General features: G+C 35.7%; 1 protein-coding gene across 1 annotated transcript in view; it reads right to left on the bottom strand.

Moving 5' to 3' along the window:
* The window catches only part of NOL10 (nucleolar protein 10), a 52,997-nt gene that overhangs the window by 8,602 nt on the left and 23,804 nt on the right, over positions 1-20,591 (bottom strand). Inside the window, exons 14-19 of the mRNA XM_036380798.2 lie at positions 8,397-8,523; positions 7,346-7,425; positions 7,074-7,172; positions 6,387-6,476; positions 4,540-4,713; positions 3,906-4,153 (exon numbers count right to left, since the gene is read on the bottom strand). Coding sequence (XP_036236691.1) covers positions 3,906-4,153; positions 4,540-4,713; positions 6,387-6,476; positions 7,074-7,172; positions 7,346-7,425; positions 8,397-8,523 — 818 coding nt within the window. The remainder of the gene's footprint in view (positions 1-3,905; positions 4,154-4,539; positions 4,714-6,386; positions 6,477-7,073; positions 7,173-7,345; positions 7,426-8,396; positions 8,524-20,591) is intronic.

The raw sequence follows: 20,591 nt of genomic DNA, 5'->3' as shown, positions 1-20,591 counted from the left end.
GGAAGGGACAGTGCTGCCTTCAGCCAGCCTCCCTAAAGACACCAGGGAGTCCTAACATGGCTCATCCCTCTCCTATAATGTAGGTCCTATCATTCAAGTAGCACCCTCTGAGAATATGACATGGCTTTTACAATCACACTCTCTGCATGTGCTTAGAAAACATTCCCTTTACTGTAAACAAAATTAGTTTCTGCAATTTGAGATTCTATTAGTGCCTCATTAGCTCTCTCTGAAGAGGTCCAAGAGACCTTTTCTGTACAAATTTTAAAGCAGAAAAGAAATCATCATAAAAATAGAGATCATATATAAAAAACAGCAGCCCCCAAAGTCAACGGCTTTTACTGTGTATGAAGAACTCATGGCTGTGGCCTATGCATGAAGTCTCTGAAGTCCACTCAATTTTGGTTAATGAGCCATTTTATGCAACAAAGACTTTTCAGAATAACAATGAAAAATTACTGTCAAGAACTACTTTATTTCTCATGACTAGGTACTTTGTATTTTTTTCTGTAGTATATTTTTCATTGAGTACATGTAAAAACTTGTTCCATCTGTGCGAATCGGAAAGACAAGCTAAGCCTTAGAGCTAACTGTGGCAGAAGATCAGTCACCAACATTGTGGTGGGATTTCTACATTCAAGTGAAGCCCCATTTTCTCCCCTTTGAAAGTGAACTGGAGAAATATGGCTACTACCCAGCAATTATTTAGCATGACTGCCTAGACACTGCTTCAGTCAGGAGAAAAATTAAAATGAGTAGGTACTAGCAACATGCTGTGGGGTTGTAATCTTACTGAAAAAAAACATAGGTTCGGCTCTATTTATTTGAAAATGTGCAGACCTCAAATGATAGTGAATTGTACATACTGATAAACAAACAACAGCTGGGTTCTTTGTTTTGGTTGGGTTTTTTTACATCTTCCTGAACAAATTAATTCAAGGGATACATTCACAGCATTATGGGAAGCGAATTCCCCTGCCCTAATGTAAAAACCAAACAAAAAATTACCCATGCAATTTTTTTTTCCTCATTATAAGAGGACAGTTTTTCAGGACATCTCCTGCTGTAAAACAGGAATATCTCTTTACCAATACTAAGGAATATCAACTATGCTTTTGTTGGCTTTCTTGGCCACCTCTGAAGACACATGCATTAACTGTCATACTTTTTATAAAATATGACTACTATAGTTTTTGATTTTGAAATTTTTAAACTTTAGTAACATACTCTTTAAAGGGACATCAAGCGTATCAAAAAACATCTCAGCACACAGATAAAAATCCTTTCCTTTTATGGTTTCCTTTCAAGTTACTAGGTAGGAAACTTATGTTGTAGGGAAAGAAAGCAAGGATTTGCAGCTTTGTTGTACAAGCTTAAGAGTACAAAAGGGGAAAATTAAACATAGATGGATTTGAAACAAGGGGTTTTATAGAACCATGAGTAAATTTTGCAGCTTTCCTGGACAGAAAAATGTGTATGTAGACTGTTGGTCGAGAAAGAAATTTATAGTACGCATCACTGCTTTAAAAGTTGGGCTTGGAGCCGTGCTGAGTCAGGAATATGTCAAAAGAAACACCCAGTTTTATATAAGTCATAAACTGTTTCCTCAGGTAGAACATTATATGATTAGAGAGAAAAAGAACATCTAGCCATTAAATGCATAGTGAAGGTATTAAGGTACTTAATTATATTGGTCACAGACCATCATCCTGTAACTTGGATATATCAAATCAAAGACAAACATGCCAGCCTCACCAGATTGTACATGCCACTACAGTCTTTCCAGTTTTCAGTATCCTACTTCAATTAATTACTTTTATGCTGACTATTTATCACTGAATGAGGCCAGCACAAAACATATTTATTTTTTTCATAAAATTCTAATATGTAAAAATGCTTACTAACCAAACAAGTTAGCTCAACACAGGCTAAATCATTATGACTACAAAATGGTAACAGATATGCATTATATGAAACAGATATCAGCTGTTGATTTTTAAATTTCTTTTAAGAATTTGACGAACACCAAACTCTATACTGAGAACAATGCTCGGATGAACACAAAGGGGATCAGTGAGTATACAGCTAATTGTTTAGACAATGATAAAAAACTCCCATGTAAGTCAATTCAATGACAGCAACTCAGAAAACAAAGGAAGTGATGCTACCACATTCATTTTTTTGGTCATCCTGGTCTGTCCTCAAACTCCTCTCCTTTTTTTTTCTTTTACATTTTACATTACAGGCTATCTGTGCATCTACCAGAGAGGATATCTCTTAGCAGCAAATCTTAAGATATTCTCCTTTCTTTACAAGGAGTTTGTTAAAAGTCTTTTGATGGTTTATGTCATCATAGATAGTCCTTCCTCTACAGCACAGGTCCGTGTTACATGCTTTTGCTTTTCCTGGGGTGAAGAAATTATTTTTCCCCCTTAAAACCAGATAAAATTTGTGCAAAAGAACAGTATATGAGTAGTCTGCAGCCATACAGCCTTTTAATGAAATATTTCACTTGCACTGAGAATACAGTGCCATTTGACCAGTGTTTCAGGCTCCTTCCAAGTTACAGCTAATATGACTATAAACCTAATCACAATGTAAAAAATTATTTTTAACCTATAATACTTTGCCAGAGTATCCAGAGTAGATTTTCTCCTGACAAAGAAGAAAAACTGACAAAATTAAAAAGTTGCTTCAGCGTCTGGAACAAAGGTAAAAAGAAAAATAATCAGAAGAAAGTTAATGGAAACATCTAAGGAAATTAAAAGTTCAGAATAAGTGGGCATATTCAATAAAAAGAAGAAAGAAAAAAGGTTGAATTTTTATCAAGTGTTTCTTTATGTGTCTCCTAAAAATTCCCATCATAAAACAACTAGATTGTAGAGTAGTCATTAGTGACGTAAAGAAACAGCCCCATTGTATTATTAACTATCTTTCCTCTGACTGTATAATTTCATTCTAAATAAAACCAAAATGTTTATTATGAGATCCATCTAGCCCAACAACCCATTTCCAACATCAGTCAAAATTCTGTTCTGCACCAGCTGTGCTGCAAGAACTTTGAAGCTACTGTCTTGAAAGGTTTAATGAGTGTCTGTGCTCCAAACAATAAAATTCTATTAAATCTCATCTTCTGAAGGGCTCAACTCACCTCTGAAAAAAACTAAATCAATGACATTTGCAGCCACTGAGCACCTCAAAGCCAAGTCCTTTAATTAATATGCTCTTTCTTTAGTTTGAAATGCTTATCCATGTACCCATTATTTCAGATGATCACCAATTTAAGGAAATGAAAGAACCAAACTAAACAAACTACACTTAACAAACACCCTCCTAGCCTGGTATTTTGTACTGCCAAACGAAAAAGAGAAATAGTAAGTCCTGACATTATAAGGACAGGGTAGATTTTGAAAATTTCTAGATGCCATAAAAATACCTGAACAAAACAATTTTTCTTTCACCATGTTGACCCATCTTGATCCTACTCCCAAAACAGTAACTACTCATGTAGCATTCTAAACCCTTTTGGACAGTCAGATTAAAAACATCCAGTCTGTTAACCTTATACTGACACTGGTGGAGAAATATAACCAGTCTCACAAGACATCACTGTTACCTGTGAGAACAGCACTTCACTAACACTGAGTAATGGATCCCCCAGTCTGACTCAGGAGTATCTTAATAATTTCAATTGTGTTGTGTCTCTGTCCTACTTTAAATAGTGTATTTGTTTATCTATAAAACAAAGCATACAATGACTATGTCACCTTAAGTTATACCCTTGGATCACCAAGTGTAGCTTTACTAGCAAGTACTTCCAAGCCAAAACACTGTGGGCCTGCGCTGTAGGGAAATACTTAAGAATCATCCACCCCCTCCTATTAAAATAGGAACATTAGTCTTACTTCATTAATTTTTGTTTTTTGGCAGAGTCTTTGAAGCTTCTGAATTCCTCTCCTTCTTTAATCTCAAAAAACTGAGGTTTTAGTAATGTTTGCTGATCCTCCTTGAGCCTTTCCTGCCGCTTTAGTTTTTCCTCTTGGCGTAAAAGCTTGCGCTGTTTCCTGACCTCTTCAACCCAGCCTTTTTCATCATCTGAACTCTCAGAACTTTCTGCATCACTTGCTTTTCCTTCTGGTTCTTCCTCCTCTTCCTGCAGACAAAAATAGTATAAAATAAGAATTCATCAACGAATTTTCTTTCCAAATCATTCCTGCAATTAGAGTACGTGACAGCTTTTACACAGATACAGCTGAAGAGAACTACAACTTTTGAACAAAAGCAGTAACAACAAATAAGCTGAAAATATACTACAAAGTTGTTACCATCTACATATTTTATGTTTTTCAAACCTGTATTTGTGCAAAAACAGTATTACATCTAAAAACTAAATTAAAATTATAAATGACACTTAATTATTGTAACTGATGAGACATTCTTGCATTGCCTCCATCTTTCTGGGGTGAAAAGTCTGAAAGCCTGAAACAGAGAAAAAGAAAACTCCATAGGCTTTCTTAATCCAAATGGAAAATATTTTACCTGTCCTTGTGCTTCCAGTTCTTCTAAGATCTTTAGCTTCCTCTTTCTTTTCTCACTTATTTTAGAAACAAGTGGGTTAAGTAGCCTAAATTCTTCACTCTGCTCATCCACCTGGAAATCTGGATTCTCAAACATGACCTTAAAACGATCATCTTTGAGAAGGCTGGGCAGATTCTGGAACAGGAGCAAAGCATGAGCAAGTTAGACAATTCTGCAACAGACATTAACAAAATACGTAACACTTTTTCTTAATTAAACAAAATTAATAACCAGCATATGAAATGCCAGTTGCTTTATCCTTCCAGGTCAAATAAAAATCAAGATTTATGCTTATTGTACTTTAACAAAGATTGTTTTAAGCTACCTGTAAGCAAGAGTTTTTTTAATACACAGTACAGACACTTTAAATACACAATTACTAATATTTTCAGATAAATGTTTCTCATACATTCAGCCAGCTAGTCTGGAGACATGTTGATATCTACTGACTAATCAGCAGTACCTGCAAGGCAAATATACTGCCTGATGGGGATGAGTCTACAACATGTAAAACAAATTATAAGGGTACGTATCTTTATGTAATGCTACTATTATTTTACTGTAAATACTTAAGAGGAAATGTTGTTATACATATTATAACACTTCTTCTTCACTACTTTCACACACAGAATGGCAGTTTAAATCATGTCAAAGTAAAATGAACTCAGTGTAAATTATGCTGCTGGTGAATTCAGAACAGTTCAAGCTACTAATTCATCTTAGGAGAAGACCAGTTACTGTCATTTTAAAATCATTGCATACATAGCTTTTTAATACAAAATGTTAATTTTTTAACATTGCTCAACTTATACCAGCATATTAATCCCACCATTGCACTAGGTTTTCATTGTTATTAAAGAAAAACAGGGTGGAACTAAGGATACAGAAAACAAGAATAAATTTCAAACACAAAACCAGTCCAAATGTGTAACTTTCAACCACAACAAAAATTAAATCCCAAAGCCTGAAATACGTTGCTTGTCATAGGACTCTAATACTGTTTCAAAAAAATAATGTCTATGTACATTTTTATATACACTCAATTTAGTCCACTTAATAACACAATCTCTAGGTACTTCAAGACAAATCAGTCCCCATCTACTGAACTCTCATTTAAGTTTGACCACCACCTATCTTTTTAGTAGTTCATCCTTCCTCTAACCTCAAGACATAAGATTTCATTATTTATCACATGCAGGCTAGTGTCTGCCTATCATGAATGCTATATTCCTGTAAGAATGAGGACCTATGAAGTGCTACCTATAAAAAGTTTCCCCTCCCACTAGATACTAAACATTTACCCATTTCTTCAATTAAAAACTTCTCATAGCAGAGTTATGGACTACTTTTAACATCCAGAAGAACTCCTGTTGCATAAAAGCAAACCATTTTGGCTATTCTATAAAATATATTTAACTGTATACACAAAAAAGGCAATTGTATCTTAAATTTTATAAATAACATCTATCCTGTCATGGTCACCACCAAAATACCAAAAACATATGCAACAGCAGGTCTTGTTTGAACAGCTGTGGTATTGAGGCTGCATTAACCAGCTTTTGGAGTTCTGTGAAACCCATATTACCTTCACAGTGAGTATTTAATCATTTTTAGCATCAAGTTACTAAATGGTTTTTTTTGTGCTGCAGCTACAGTCAAATACACCTTAAAGCCACCTACCAGAATTAAACAGAACCAATGGTATTTTGAATCTCTTTGCCCAAACAGCAACAACAAAAAAAATTAATCCTGTAAGCATTGCTAGTTCTGTGCTCCTAGCCAGAGAATTCACCAAAACAAGAGCTCACCTTTTGTTTTCTTTTTTTACTAAACTGTTGCTCTTCTCCTTCTTCTTCAATCAGTTTGAGTGCAAGTTCTTTATTAACTTTTGGGAGTTTCTAAAAAGAGGAAAGCAATTAATAAATTAGCCTTTTACACATGCAACCTACATGCTTTACTTACAACTGTTTCAGAAAAGCTCCTTGACTGGTTCCAAATATCTCTAGGTACTAGTAAAGCAACTGCCCCTAGAGAAGATTTAAGAACTTGTATATTATTTTTAACTTGTAATGCATCAGCCTTAGAACCTTAAAAGCAACTCTTTCTCCTTCTATGTTGAACATATCCAATCTAGAAAGTTACTAGTTATAAAGACAATACAATTTTCATGTATCTCTTTCCAGAGTATCATGTTTCAATGGCTTAAGTAATTTAATGACAGAAGTAGAAAATGCAAAGTTTTACCAGTGAATTATTTGCTGAAGTGGCAAATGAGATGAGACCTGCTCTTTTAGTTTGGTATCAGCCTTTCAAAATCCCACACATGGGAATTTTATGTTTTTATTCAACAAGTTCTATAAATTACTTTGTGTGTGCAATGATAAATGGATTCAACTCCTAAGTCACTACATCTCTAAGATTAAGATACACTTAGGAATATATTACTCTTTATGAATAGCTTTCCCCAAAGTATACCATTTATTTCTAGGATTTACCTTCAATTGAACTCTCTGTGCACGAGTTTCTTCTATCTTCTGCCTTATTTTCTCTCTTCTATATTCTTCATAGGCAAAGGGGTTGGCCATCATTTTTGCCTTTGAACAAACAAGAGGAAGTAAAAAGAAAGTACCATTAATACAGGACACAGTCTATTATCTGGATGGAAAAAAACTCCAGCCAAAACAAAAAACCACAAAAAGACGAAGAAAACCCACAGCACATATATTTTACTGTTAAGAATAAAAATTGATAAGATTCAGCCAGTTACCTTATGATAAAGTCTTATGTCCATGAAGAAGCCATGCATATATGCTCTGAGCAATGATGATCCAATGAGATGAGCAAGGCCTAGGAAAAAAGTTCCAGAAAATTTCAAAGAACTTTCACATATAAAGAACTTCTATTCCAAGACAGCCACTTCACTTCCTTAAGACAAACAAATGCTGCTAATGCAAAATATCAATCTAACAGTCACAATCATGACATCAAGACTAAGCAAAAGTGGGAATAAGAATTGTTTCGGCCAGCAAAAAAATTCAAGCTTCTTCGGAGCAACCAGATCCACTTTTCTTTTCATAATACACATTACTAAGTGCTTTTTAAAAATTCCCACATGCACTATGCTCTACAGAACTTCACAAGAATTCCAGAGGATGATTTTTGGGAAGTCCATAGGTGTTTGATAATCCCTTTTTTAGTGTGGTAGTTTCATTAAAGAATTTTGCCCTCTGTCAAACCCAACACTCACAGTCAGAGGTAAATTAAGTAAACTGGAGCAAAACATTGCAATCAAACCATGTAATGGACAGAAAAAGGACTAACTGCCTCAGGACAAGGTTGTTTACCTTCTCTGCTATATAATTTTCAGTGTTTCAATTTCTTGAAACTATTAGCCCTAAAATGATTTGCATTTTCTGAAAATTACTACATTCAAATAGGGCAGCCTTTGGCTGCAAGTTCCAAATTCTATTTCAGCATCTCAAAAATATTTTGACAACTAAACCAACTTTTCTTCCTATGCCTTCCATGTGGCATATGAAAGCACAACAGATTCCCAGATGTATTATACCAGCAAATATCAATCACCTTCTTGAGATAAAAATCTGAGAAACACAAGTGTCTTGTGTTATACTGGTTGGGAGTCAAAGAACTTAGAGCCATCAGTCTGGAATATTAATAACCAAGAAAACAAGAGAAAACTACTGTCAGTGAATTTCTAGCAGCCCTCATACATCACACTGAAATTACAAAAATCAGATGTGTAATTATTCAAAAACTGAACAAAGAAGTCAGCCAAAGAATGTATATAACTGTTTTACCTAAATTTTCAAGGTCTTTTCTGGTAACAAATTTGTAATCATCATAAACAGTGCTTTCTGGATTCTCTTCCAGTTCTTCAGTCAAGTTGTCCAAGAAGGAACACCATTTTGGGGCAGGTCCTAAAACCTGTGGATATATGGAAAGTTATAACATTGCATTTTCTTACAGAAAGCCTACAGTTAGGCTCTTGGCTACTATGCTACAAACAAATTAATCCCAAAGCACTTAGGGAACACAAACCTACTGTTTGCATTACCAACAAAGAGTACTATAGATTATGTTTTATTTTAATTTAGATCATTTGAGACCAGCCAGTCTAGAGGTTTCAAGTTTAACTGTTTCAAGTGGTCCCAGTCTGATTAATTTTTTAAAAGCTTAGAGCCAAACATTATAGAAGAAATTACAAACTAATGGCACTAGATAGCAACTAATTTGTAAATTGCTGCTGGATCTTTAACTTGTTAGGTTCACTATGCAATCATGTTAAATCCTACTCTACCCTGTTTATCTTAATTATAACACCACAGATGTATTTAATGTATTTTATTCAGGGATAAACCCAGACTGTATGAACAGATAATAGGAAATATTAAGAATACTTTCATATTTCCATGATGAGGCAAAAGATTTGTTTGCACAGTATTAGGTAGCACTATCAATATATTTTTCCATATAAGTTTCCTCCAATTCCCCGAGTTAAAAATCAGCTCCCTTTACTTTTCCCTCCTGCTGTTCTGATTGAGATTCCTTTCCATCTTGACTCATGCAGTCACACTCAGCTGTTCCAGTAGTCTTATTTTAGTAGGTGAGTTAGCTGCATGGAAAAATCTAACACTGCATTTCTCTCCCTAGTGTAAATCAGCTGACATTTTAGAATGTTAAGTGACCAGCTAAATCCCATAGTGGGACTTTTAACGAGGCTTCTGATTTGTTTGCTAAAAATTCATGTTAAAAACTCCAGTCAACTATTGGAATGCTCGTGATACAACAGCATTTTAAGATCCTATTCAATTAGAGAAACAACCAGAAGTGATTTTATTTATTTAACATATACATAGTTTGTTTTAACTTGATTGCTGATTAACTGTATGAGATAATGCTGTTCATTTAAAAAGTGTGTTTCTTCTAATTCAAAAGTCTTATTTTGAAGACAACTACACTCAAAAAACCCTGTAAAATTGTGCTCTAGACCATAACATTTTATCTAGCATATTCTTGCCTGTAACACTCTAAAGAATATTTTATTCTAGCCCACTACTGTCTCTGTATTAAATACGATTTATCTTCCTAAGATCTCAGCCCTCGCTGAAACCATTACATGCCAAATGAAAAGTGCACTTTTTTTACCATGCTGCATATTTCATTCCAATTACCAAGCATTTCCAAGGAAATACCCAAGATGTCACTAAGAAGAAACATTTTACATACTTAATTAACCAAAATCCCCATGTCTGCTCCAGGAATAAGTGACATATATAGCATTCAGACTGACTTCTTGCCAACATTCCCGAAGCTTTTGTCTCCATCTTGTCTCCATCCAGATTTTAATTTTTTGTTTTATTTCCCCCCAACCCACTTATTTAAATAAACTTTTGTATTATGCTTATATATTAAAAAGCTTTTATATTAAAAAGAAAGCAGTCTAGATCTATTAAATGTCTTCATGCCCCTTAAGAAGTCAGTTATCTGTGCCTCATTACCAGACCATCAAAGCATGACTGGTGTGGAAGAACCTTAAGTTTACCTACAATTTTGTTTTAGATGAAACAGTTTGTCCTTCTTAGTAAAAAAAAAAAAAAAAAAACAACAAACTCCCAAGCTGCTCACTAACTAAACAAAACTTATCTTGTAATAAAATTTAAGGACAACATTCTCTTCTATATGCAAAGCCTGATACTGAGAGAAAAACCTTTCATGGGGCATAATCTGTGCCATGAAACACATGAAGCAAAAAACCTGATTATTCACAATCATCTGTGGACTGAATTGGATGATCAGATCATAGAAAACCAAGTGGGGGAAATGAGATAGTTAATGGGAAAAAGTGGTGGCAGAATACCAGGAAAAAATAGAAAGTCCAACCATTATTAAAATTTTGCATGTTAACTGACAGAAAGGAAAACCCTACAGAGATGTCTGTATATGTTTATTACCTTATTTCCCCTTCTCCCACCCTGCTGAAACCACTTTCCTACCTATTCTAGGACACCTTAGGAGCTCTGCTTCATGCATTAAAATGAAACATTTTTTAAAGCTTGGGAAGAAATTAAAAAATAGAAACAGCAAACAGTATCAGCCACAATGGCAAGAACAAAAACAAGAATTTTTTTGCCCTTCTTTTGCGATAGTAATTCTTCACATAATTTAACTGCTACTGCATTTTTAACTGCAGGATTTAATGGTCCACTGTCACACAACAGCTGTCCCATGATGATGCTGAAAGCACTCCAGAATGTGAGGCTCCAGGGCTCCACCATTCCTATGCCCAGATACAAAAGCAACAACTGACAGGGTTGGTGTGCACTGGGCCTCCATGGACAAGGTGGGAGAAGTGAAACTGGCCTGTCTTCCCCAGTTCATGACTTTCCGTACAGTGGCCACATTGCAACACAAGTGGGACCCCTTGGAGCTGCTGTCATCCAGCACTGGCACCACCTCAGCCTGGCCTGCAGTCCTTGTTAAAGCCACCAGAACAAAGCAAAGATGTGGAGTTTGTGTAGGTCAAGTAATATACTGGCAATTTGGAGTGAAAAGGTACAAATCTACCACAACTCACAGAGAAAAATGCACTGAAATTCACAGCACAAATAAGAAAATGCTATGAGGTAGGTAATTGCATGCAACTTAAGTGACAGATATAATTTTTACAATATTCATGATATACCAAATAGGTTTCTCTGCAAGTTTTAGAAAAGTTGCACTCAGGCAATGGGAAAATCATTATTAAATGAGTGCACATCTATGCTCACCCTTTATCCAAATACTTTTTAGCACAGGAAAACCAGACATAAACACCAACAGTGATCAAATTAATATTTTTTTCTGTTTTCATTATTATTTTGCTTTCTGTAGGATAACCACTTCTAGAGACAATTTCTGCCAATTGCTACTGAAGTCACTAAGATTGCTTTGAAAATGTTTTTGCCCATCAAGAGAGGAGCTTCACCCACCAGCAGGGCCCAGCTGGCAGTGAGTGAGGGGGTGCTCTGCTCCCCTCCCAGCACCTTCCTCCTGCACTGGAAACAGCACCCAGGAGGTGACCAAAGCACAGCTGTCCCTCAGTGTCCTACCACCACACTGCAAGGCAGAGTGACAGATGGGTCACACCAGTGCCTCCTCCCCATAGCAAAACTTACCACTACCATGGTAATGCAGACACCTCACCACTGCCTTTCATCTTATTCCAACCCATAGGAAGCAAAAATGCGGACTTAATAATTGTTAGTATTGTGCCACCTAATATCAGATTTTTCTTACGCACATTAGAATATTTGTCTACTTTACACATAGAAAACACAAAATATGAGGAGTCATCTAGCATGCAGACCAAACTGTCCTAGAAGAGAAAAGTGTTCACAGAAAAATATTTTTTAAATATTGTAAAAAAACTTCAAAAATCACAGTTCTTTGTATTCTATTCTACAAGATGTTTGACTTCATAATCTTGTGGCACCACAAGTCTTACATGGTACAGAATGTTCTTCTGGCCATGCCTAATTCCTGAGCACTTCTGTAGAAATATCACCCTGTCACTGGTCTGTAATTCTCCTAAATGTAATGAACTCTAGAACAGCATAGGTATCATGCCCAGCCCACAACAGACATTACTTATCTTCATTTGAAACACCAGACAGCACTTGTACACTTTTAAACACCACTCAACAGTTTGACAGCCAGCTCTGCAAAGCTCTTAGAGCCACAAAAACCTGCCCTAATCCTAACTAGTATTAAACATGTTCAACTACTTAAGAGAAGCCCAGGATGTGTAGAAGCTTCCACAGTCAGATGACAAGAGATTTAAATTAAACTACTATGAATGCACATCCAGACAAGCTTTGTAAAGTATCTGTTTGAAGGTTTCTGAGACCAATTCTACAGGAGTGACTGAACAGTCACTCTTTTCTTCTCAGGGAGTAAAAACAGGTTCCAATCTGTTTTTCTGGATGTTAAACAGCAAGTTCCTGGAAGATTTCAAACAAGGCAGTGATGAACTCTTCAGCAACAAACAAGATGTCAAATATAGTAAGACTCAACCCTCCCAATCTTCACTGGTTTATTTTAGCAATCTGAAATACGCAAAATGCTCACAGACAGCATTTATCAGATTTGAAAATTACTCAGTAGAATTTGGAAAGTTCAGACTGTCCAAATTTTCTCTAGAAGACTAACTTAATGTATGTGGACAGCATTTAACCACACAGTTCCAGAGGCTTTGGAAAGCAGAGGCATTGTTTGCTGTGGCTGCATGAAATTCAGAAAAATTTCAGTTTCACAAAAATTAACTCTGTAAGGCTGTATCATGCCAGACCATAGTGATAGAGCTAGTAACAAAAAAGCATGAAAACACATCCTATCACTCTTCTTTTGTATTTTAGAAGTAAAACCTCCTATCAAAAATCTATGTGTTGTGGTACCTTCCACACATTTTGACTAAGACCATTACTAAATAGCAAAAATGTACTAACTAAATAATTCACTGCCATATTATTTGAATAATGGTGATTACAACAAAAATGGCATATATTTAAGGTCTTCAACAGATCTCTAGGTACAGTATATTGTGAAAAATTATTAATGAGTTGGTGGAGACATTTTGAACAAGTCCAGTACATTTGAATGCAAACTGTAGCAAGGACTGTGAAAAGCAGCAAGGAGAATTTCTGAAACAGTAATGCTTGCAAAAGAATAAATACATCACAGAGACACTATAAACTAGAGCTGAGTTAGGCATCAGAAGAGTGTGACTCTTAACAGCTTTTTAAGTGGCAATAATGGGGAACAACAAACAACAAATTTCAGATGAAGTCTGAAATACTCAAGAAAAACATTATATAATCTGAGTGCTTGTGATAAGATGGGACTTGACTTCACAATCCAAGGTGGCTCATCCATTCCTCCATTCCCAATTAAAAACAAAACCAAAAAATAAAATTTAAAGCACTTCAACAAGGAGAGATTATTTTCTAGACTATAATTTCTTGAAACTAAATATATTCTATATATCCAACTCAAAGACTTCACATACATATTTATCTATAGGACAAGGACAAAAAAGAATTCTTTGGAGAAGACAAATAGTAACAATAAAATCTTAATTTTGTTTGTTTGTTAATGAAATGGCACAATATAAAGCATTTAAAACCTTTTACAGGATATAATTGCTGGAGAAAGCAAATGCATATCTATGCATGCATATTCTCAGTTTCAATCACACCATTTAACAGGAGAAAGATTACAGAAGGTCTAATGAGGGAGGTAAAAAAAAAATTATGATCCCAGGGTGTGAGCAGTGATAGAAATGTGCAATTGCATTTTAAACATAATTAGCTCCCTAATTGCATAGCCAAGTTTAATTAATGCAATTACATGAAATATTAATTACTATTCATTTAAAGAATATTGTTTTCAGTGTTTTGTTCTCTAATTTTAAGAATTAGACAGATCTCAATATGTAGCAACTTTGAAAAGTTTCCATCTAGATGCATTGAGAAGACAAGAGAAGAAAGAACACCTTGTTGCACGTTGTTAACAGTTAACATTAAATCAGTTGCAATGGTAACTCAAAAAACCCAATGGATCTTTTCTAGCTTGTAGATGAGAAAAGCTGCAACTCTCTGTTCTTGTTACTATGCTTTTGGCCTTCAACCACAGCCAGCCCAAGAGATCAGCTCCTGTTAGGAAGGAGCCTTGGGATCACATTATCTTGTTATGTTTCTGTCCACATTTCCATACACAGAAATTCCCATAGCAACCAATGTGCTCCAAACAATTTGTAATTTTGAGTTCTCCATTCTTTTGTAATCTTCATTCTTCCTATGAATGCTCTACAATCAACTCCAATTATGCTCTGTTAATCTTGTAATTCTATTTAATGGACTGAAGAAAATTCTTTGATTCTCTAAATTAAATTGGTTTGGGGAATAAACTCCAAACAAATTTCCCATATATTCTTCATAATTTCATGCTTTCATTCACCCTGCATCATATGGTGTAAATTTGGTGCTTTTAAAGACATCAAGTAGCTCAGTGGAGTACAGACATGACCAAGAGAGACTAAATAGCACACTCTCCCCTTTTGGCATACTACTGACAGCAGCACTGCAGTTGGTTTTAAGCCCACACACTCATAAATTTCACTGAACTATACAATGAATTGGCTCCTTCTCTCATCCTAACTCCAGCACATCCAGACGTTTTTGGCACATTCATTAATCAGTGAGGTTGAATACTTTTCACTATGCTATGGAAGCTGCCAAATCAACTTTTTGGAGGTTTTACTCCTTAGAGAGCATGTTAAAGGAAACGTTGCTTTTAAGATCTTCCCAGTGTTAAACAAGAACTCCTGCAGGAACTTGCATGCTTCTAGAAATGAGATTCTAAATCTTTCCACCCTGGTAGTTATCAGATAGTAAGTACTTCTTTTTCTAATTCTAAGCAGTTTGGCTTTATAGTGGTGGTTTGGGGTTTTGTTTTTTTTTTTTTTAATCTCATACTCTCTGGTCTGATAAGCACTACAGTTAGTTAACCAGTCACAGGTCTGCTCTCACTGTGAATGCTCCTTCTATCTTTTGAAGGAGATGATGGTCCAGTTGCTCATAATGTTGGGAAAAAAACACCCTCAAGCAAACAAAGTTACTCCTTAAAACTGTAAATAAGGTTACCAGAATAGCTCTTTTCCTCACAAGACAGAACTAAAAAGGGACACTTCTTAAGTCACCTGTGAGTTACCAGCCATGGCATGAAGAGTAGAGTCTGATGCCTCCACCAATGTCCCTATCATGTTCTGACATACATAAAACAAACATTTCATCAGTATTGCTATAGATCTGTTATTTATCAGACTCCCTACAGGTTTTAAATATTGAGATAATGTGACGTCAGAAAGATACACTGAAATTTGAAGCACAAGAAGACACTACTTTCAAACAAAGTCAACTAATCAAATGAAGCTCAAAAGGTAAGGGGAGAGTGGCTTCTCAAAGCATCTGTTACAACCATGACCCGCTTCAAGCACCTTCCCAAAAATACCAGTTGGAAATAATTCAAGAGTTACCAAAAGTCTGTCCTTATTCTACACAGCAGGTTCTATGGCATACCAGCTGTAAAAAGAGAGGCAACTAGGAGAATTGCCTTAATTCTGTGCAGTAAGTTCAGCTGGGACTCTCTATGCTGGTTTTATTTACCTATGGACATGTGTTGATTGTCTTTCTTTATCCATGAAAAAAAAAGTGCAGATGAGGTATGATCAGCTGATCTAATGCCTTGCTGACAGTAAGTCAGGAACCACATTTTACTCTGGCCATCCACACCTTCCATTCCCTACCACATTTCACTAAGTGCTCTTACCAATTCCTTTGCATGGGTTCTGGTACTCATCAGAACCTTCATGAAGTCAATTTACTGTTCAGTGACTCTGTGTCACTGAACCAACACAATCTCCCTGACAACAATACCACCTTCATGGTTTACACAGTCTAACAAAAACCTCCATCCCATCATGACACATTAGAAAGAATAAATTCCTTGCAAAGTTCTTCCCTTGCCTTTACAACTGGGATTACAGTAGAGGCAGACAAGGAAATGGTAAGTAGGAAATTTCATAATGTCTTGGCCTTCCTTTTAAACAAGGAAAAAACTTCTACACAGCTTCCAAGTGTTCTAATATGTTCAGAAATCTGTTTCTCAAAACATAATGTCACATATGCCATTCTTCTTACCATACAAATGATGGCATACAGGCCATCAACAGACAAAACTTCCACTACTAACATAGATGAGAGTAACACATGCATTGGTTTTAGTAAGTATGCAACAGCCCCTGATGGCAATTTAAATTAACAAGTAAGAACCACCAAAAATAAGCTAGAAATGCCAAGTCCCAACAAGTGCCCTTATCAATTTCCTTTGATGGGACAGGAAAATTCCTCAACTGTCTCACTGTGTAGGATCTTGCCTCTTGTGCTTTTAAGTGGCTGGGAACAGAGTTCTTACAGTACACACCAGATGCCAAGAAATGTTACAGCACAAATATCTTTAGTCATTAAAACAACACATACTTGAGGATGATCTGTATTTTAGGGAAATTTGAGGAATGCTACAGATATAAAGGTAATGGCAAATCCAGCTCTTTGTCTACCTTACATCACTGACAAACTACCAGAAATCTAGGAATGTGTGAGTTTCTAATAACTCCCTACTATTGCAGCTTAACTGCTTTTTGCAAAACTGGGAGGAAGACTTCTGAGTTTATGCAAGTACTGCCAGACAACACAAAGGGAAGGAAAAGCAACTACCTGTTGGGAATATGCAGCTCCTCCAGATAATGAAGATAAGCTCAGCATAAACCAACTTCACTGAAGAGCATAATGCTAAAGAAATTTTGCATAATTCAGGAAATAATTTTAAAGAGAAAGCAGCTTTCAAATAAATACTCGAAAGCTTTCACATACATGATAGTTTTATTTACTTCTAAGGTCTTCTCTGACAAAAATCTTAGATCTTTGTAAATTTCACTATTTCTGCATAAAATAGTCATAACTCACAAGACATTTTAATTCTGAGTGTAACATAGAAGATGACAGTTACCCTGTTGTACTTTCAAATGCAATGAAATAAAGACTGAGTTGAAATTATTACATGGAGAAAATTCTCACATGCTTTGTCTTTTCTGATTCAAAAGCTAAAACACTCCAGTTCTTATTACATGCTGATAGACATGTAGTACATGTACAAGTATAAAACTTCCATTCAGCAATTACACATATTCATTATCTGCCTCTCTCTTCATTGACTGAAGCTAGGCAACTGCATCTCTAGATTTTGAGAAATCAAGTGAAGAACAGATGGACCAAAGGAAAGAACAAGTGCAAGTTAAGAAATAAAAAATATCTTTCAGATACTCAAGGCTTAAAACAAGGGGAGCACACTCCCCCCTCAAAACACGTTTCTTAAAATAAGAACTCAAGAACAGAATTGCTTGAGAAACAGTCACAACACTAAAAAGCACATGATTCTTTTCTCAGTGGTAAGAGCAATCACCTGGTATAATTCCATACAACTTCTGCTTTTAAGAGTTTTCTCCTGTGCTCTATGAAGGGTTTGACATAAACTATACGTATTACTTTACAGTCAGTGTGCTGCTGTCTGGTCAAAAAATACTGAAGAAGTGCTGCCTAGTACACTAACAGCCACAACAGCACTAAGCAGGGTTCATACACATTTATAATCTAGACTAGTACATCATCAGCACCAGAAACATCTAAAACAAGTTTTACAGGAAGATCAGAAATTGTTTCCTGATCATCACACACTGGTGTTTTCCTTCTATATATATGTGATAAGTGGTACTGTGTCTCTCAGCCAGCACATGGGAAATGGAGGATATCCTTTGTTGGGAATAAGCCCAGTGTGTTATTTTTAAGTTTGAAAGTGTTTAGGTTAAAAGTAGGAAGCTCACATTTCTGCTTGTGAAGATAAACAACTTTTTTCCTATGCTTGTAAATACTGTGAGATAGGTAATGTATCATTCACCAGACATTTTTTTTTGTGTAAAGGATTAGACTGTTCTGGATGGAAAACACAATTTTGCAAGATTGATATATCAAAACTCAAAATTAGTTTAAAGGCCAAAGATGCACTCAAGTATCTTTTTATCAATGGAAACTTTCTTCTTTTGACGCTTGGCAGCCCTAAAGCTCAACCTAATACATTACTTCATAACAACCCTTCTTTCCAGTCATTTCACAGTTTTCAAAATGAACAAACTAAGATTAAGACCAACATTTTCCATTTTACGTCACAACTACCATTTTATTTTACTATACTTTTTTCCCAGACTATGAAATGCTTTTCTACATTACCTATTATTTCAGGATAGAAAAAATCTCTTAGCACAAGCCAGTTTCATGGTTGCTTTCTACTTTACCAAAAACATGTTAGGGAAGGGCTGTATTGAACAGGATGAACAACTGTCTTCTGGTCTTCTAAAAAACACAGCCTCATCATTTGATCTTCAAGACAACTCTTGAGGCAGCACCTATACTGAATGACCTAATACTGCCAATCAGAAGACATGAAAACATTCTAAAAGAAATCAAAATCTTGCACTCTACTGGAAATCTGTTATATTAGTGTCAAGATGCCAAACACAAATATAATAAGAATTGCACCATTTGATTCATTGCTTTTACCACACTAGCCAAAAATCTGTACAGAAGGTCTCACTGTAACTGCATCCACAAACTATTTGAATGACAGCTGACTATACAGAACACTGGCCCTAAAGGTATGAAATACAAGATGTAGACAGGTAGGTTTGTTTTCCTATCATATAAAGACCCAAAAGAGAAAAAAAGACAATCAGCAGATCCCAAATGGATAAAATGTAAGTCTCAGATTGATAAAATTGTTCTGAAAGTCTGTGATCATAGAGCTAAGTGTGGAGAGTATAACCCAGGGGAAACCTCCCACATTTTTTAAAGTGAAAAATGATAGACTGTAAAGACAGGTATCTGATGCTCATAACACCTTGTATAGAACTAGTGAGAGCACCCTGTCACAGACTGACAGAAAATACCTACCCTATTTCAGAGAAATGCTTTTTCTGTCTGTGAGTGAACTGAACACAATTTTGACCAATTCAGCCATTTAGAAGCAGCTCATCTGGGCACCTATGATCAAGGCATGTTCATCCCTAATTTACATTCTAGAACTGCTCCAAACAAATATCCAGAAAGAAATAAAGAGGATGAACTAAGGTATTAAAAAACTGCTTTGACTTGTATTTCCTTCAGTACAAGCTCCCTCTACAGATTTGTTTCACCAAATAACCAGAGCATTAAATGAAAACATGTAAACTAATAGTATTTGTTGCCTTGATCAGTGATTATGTTGTTTCAGGGTTAACCACTTAGGAAAAACTAGTTTTTCTCAGGTCTTGTAAAACTATTTTTTTTCTAAATCCAAGGAAAAAAAATTTTAAGGATAAGCATTTTTGATGCATATTCAAAACAAAAAGATGCTGATAAACAGTAATTAAACTAGACTAGAGGAGTGTCAAAAAAAAAAGGGAAAACAAAATCAATTAAAGAAATTAAAGAATGTATGAAAGGCAAGCAATGGCTGGTTTAGCTGAAAAGCCACATGATTTTAAGAGGACAAAATTCATATTTCTAACAATAGGGACAGCCACATATCCAAAGTAGGTATTGTATGAGAAACCAGAACCCTTACACTCTTGGAGAAACTGAATCATTGAGTAGGCAAGAAATACTTGCTCTTGAAACATTTCCAGTTTATAACTCCAACAGCCCTGAACTAGAGGAGTGCTAGGATATCAAATTATTTTCCAAAACCACCTGAAAAGAAGCCAGAGATGCTCCAGGATTTATTTTTCCTTTAAGAGCTTAATATCTTCACTACACCAAAAGTACATTGCTTCTAGCCTCAACAGGGAGTGTTCTGCCAAGACTGCAGGAAAATAAAAAAAATCCAGAACACAGAATATTACACTCAATTAATTACATGCTTAATTGCTCTCTTCTTTTAACAGCCTAATGAATAGAGCAAGTTTCAGTTTCAGTATGTTCATGTAGCCGAAAGTTTCAAGTCCAATAAATGAGACAGGACTGATTTGCAACATCTGTGCTAAGATCAGACATGTTTGTGTAACCAGAAGTAAACACTAAGAGTAAAACCTATGCCCTCTGCTCTCCACCCAGAGCACCTTCTGCACAACCTTCAAACAGAACCTTGTATGTTATGGAACATGACAGCCTCAATTAAGCTTAAAGAGAATCTGACTCATCTTAGATCCCAGGTCAGGGACCACCATGTGTCAATGGAAATTCTGCTCTCTTCACTTCTTTGGCCAGGACCTGCTTGCACTATTGAATCAACTTATGTTTCTGAGTCAGTAGTCTAAAAACTATCCCAAGGCACACACAACTTTCATTTCAACCTTCTCGAGGCACACA

The sequence above is a fragment of the Molothrus ater genome, chromosome 3 (genome assembly GCF_012460135.2).
Source record: "Molothrus ater isolate BHLD 08-10-18 breed brown headed cowbird chromosome 3, BPBGC_Mater_1.1, whole genome shotgun sequence".
Taxonomy (NCBI): Eukaryota; Metazoa; Chordata; class Aves; order Passeriformes; family Icteridae; genus Molothrus; species Molothrus ater.
The sequence above is the reverse complement of the archived record's forward strand: the minus strand, read 5'-3'. Positions and strand labels throughout refer to the sequence as shown.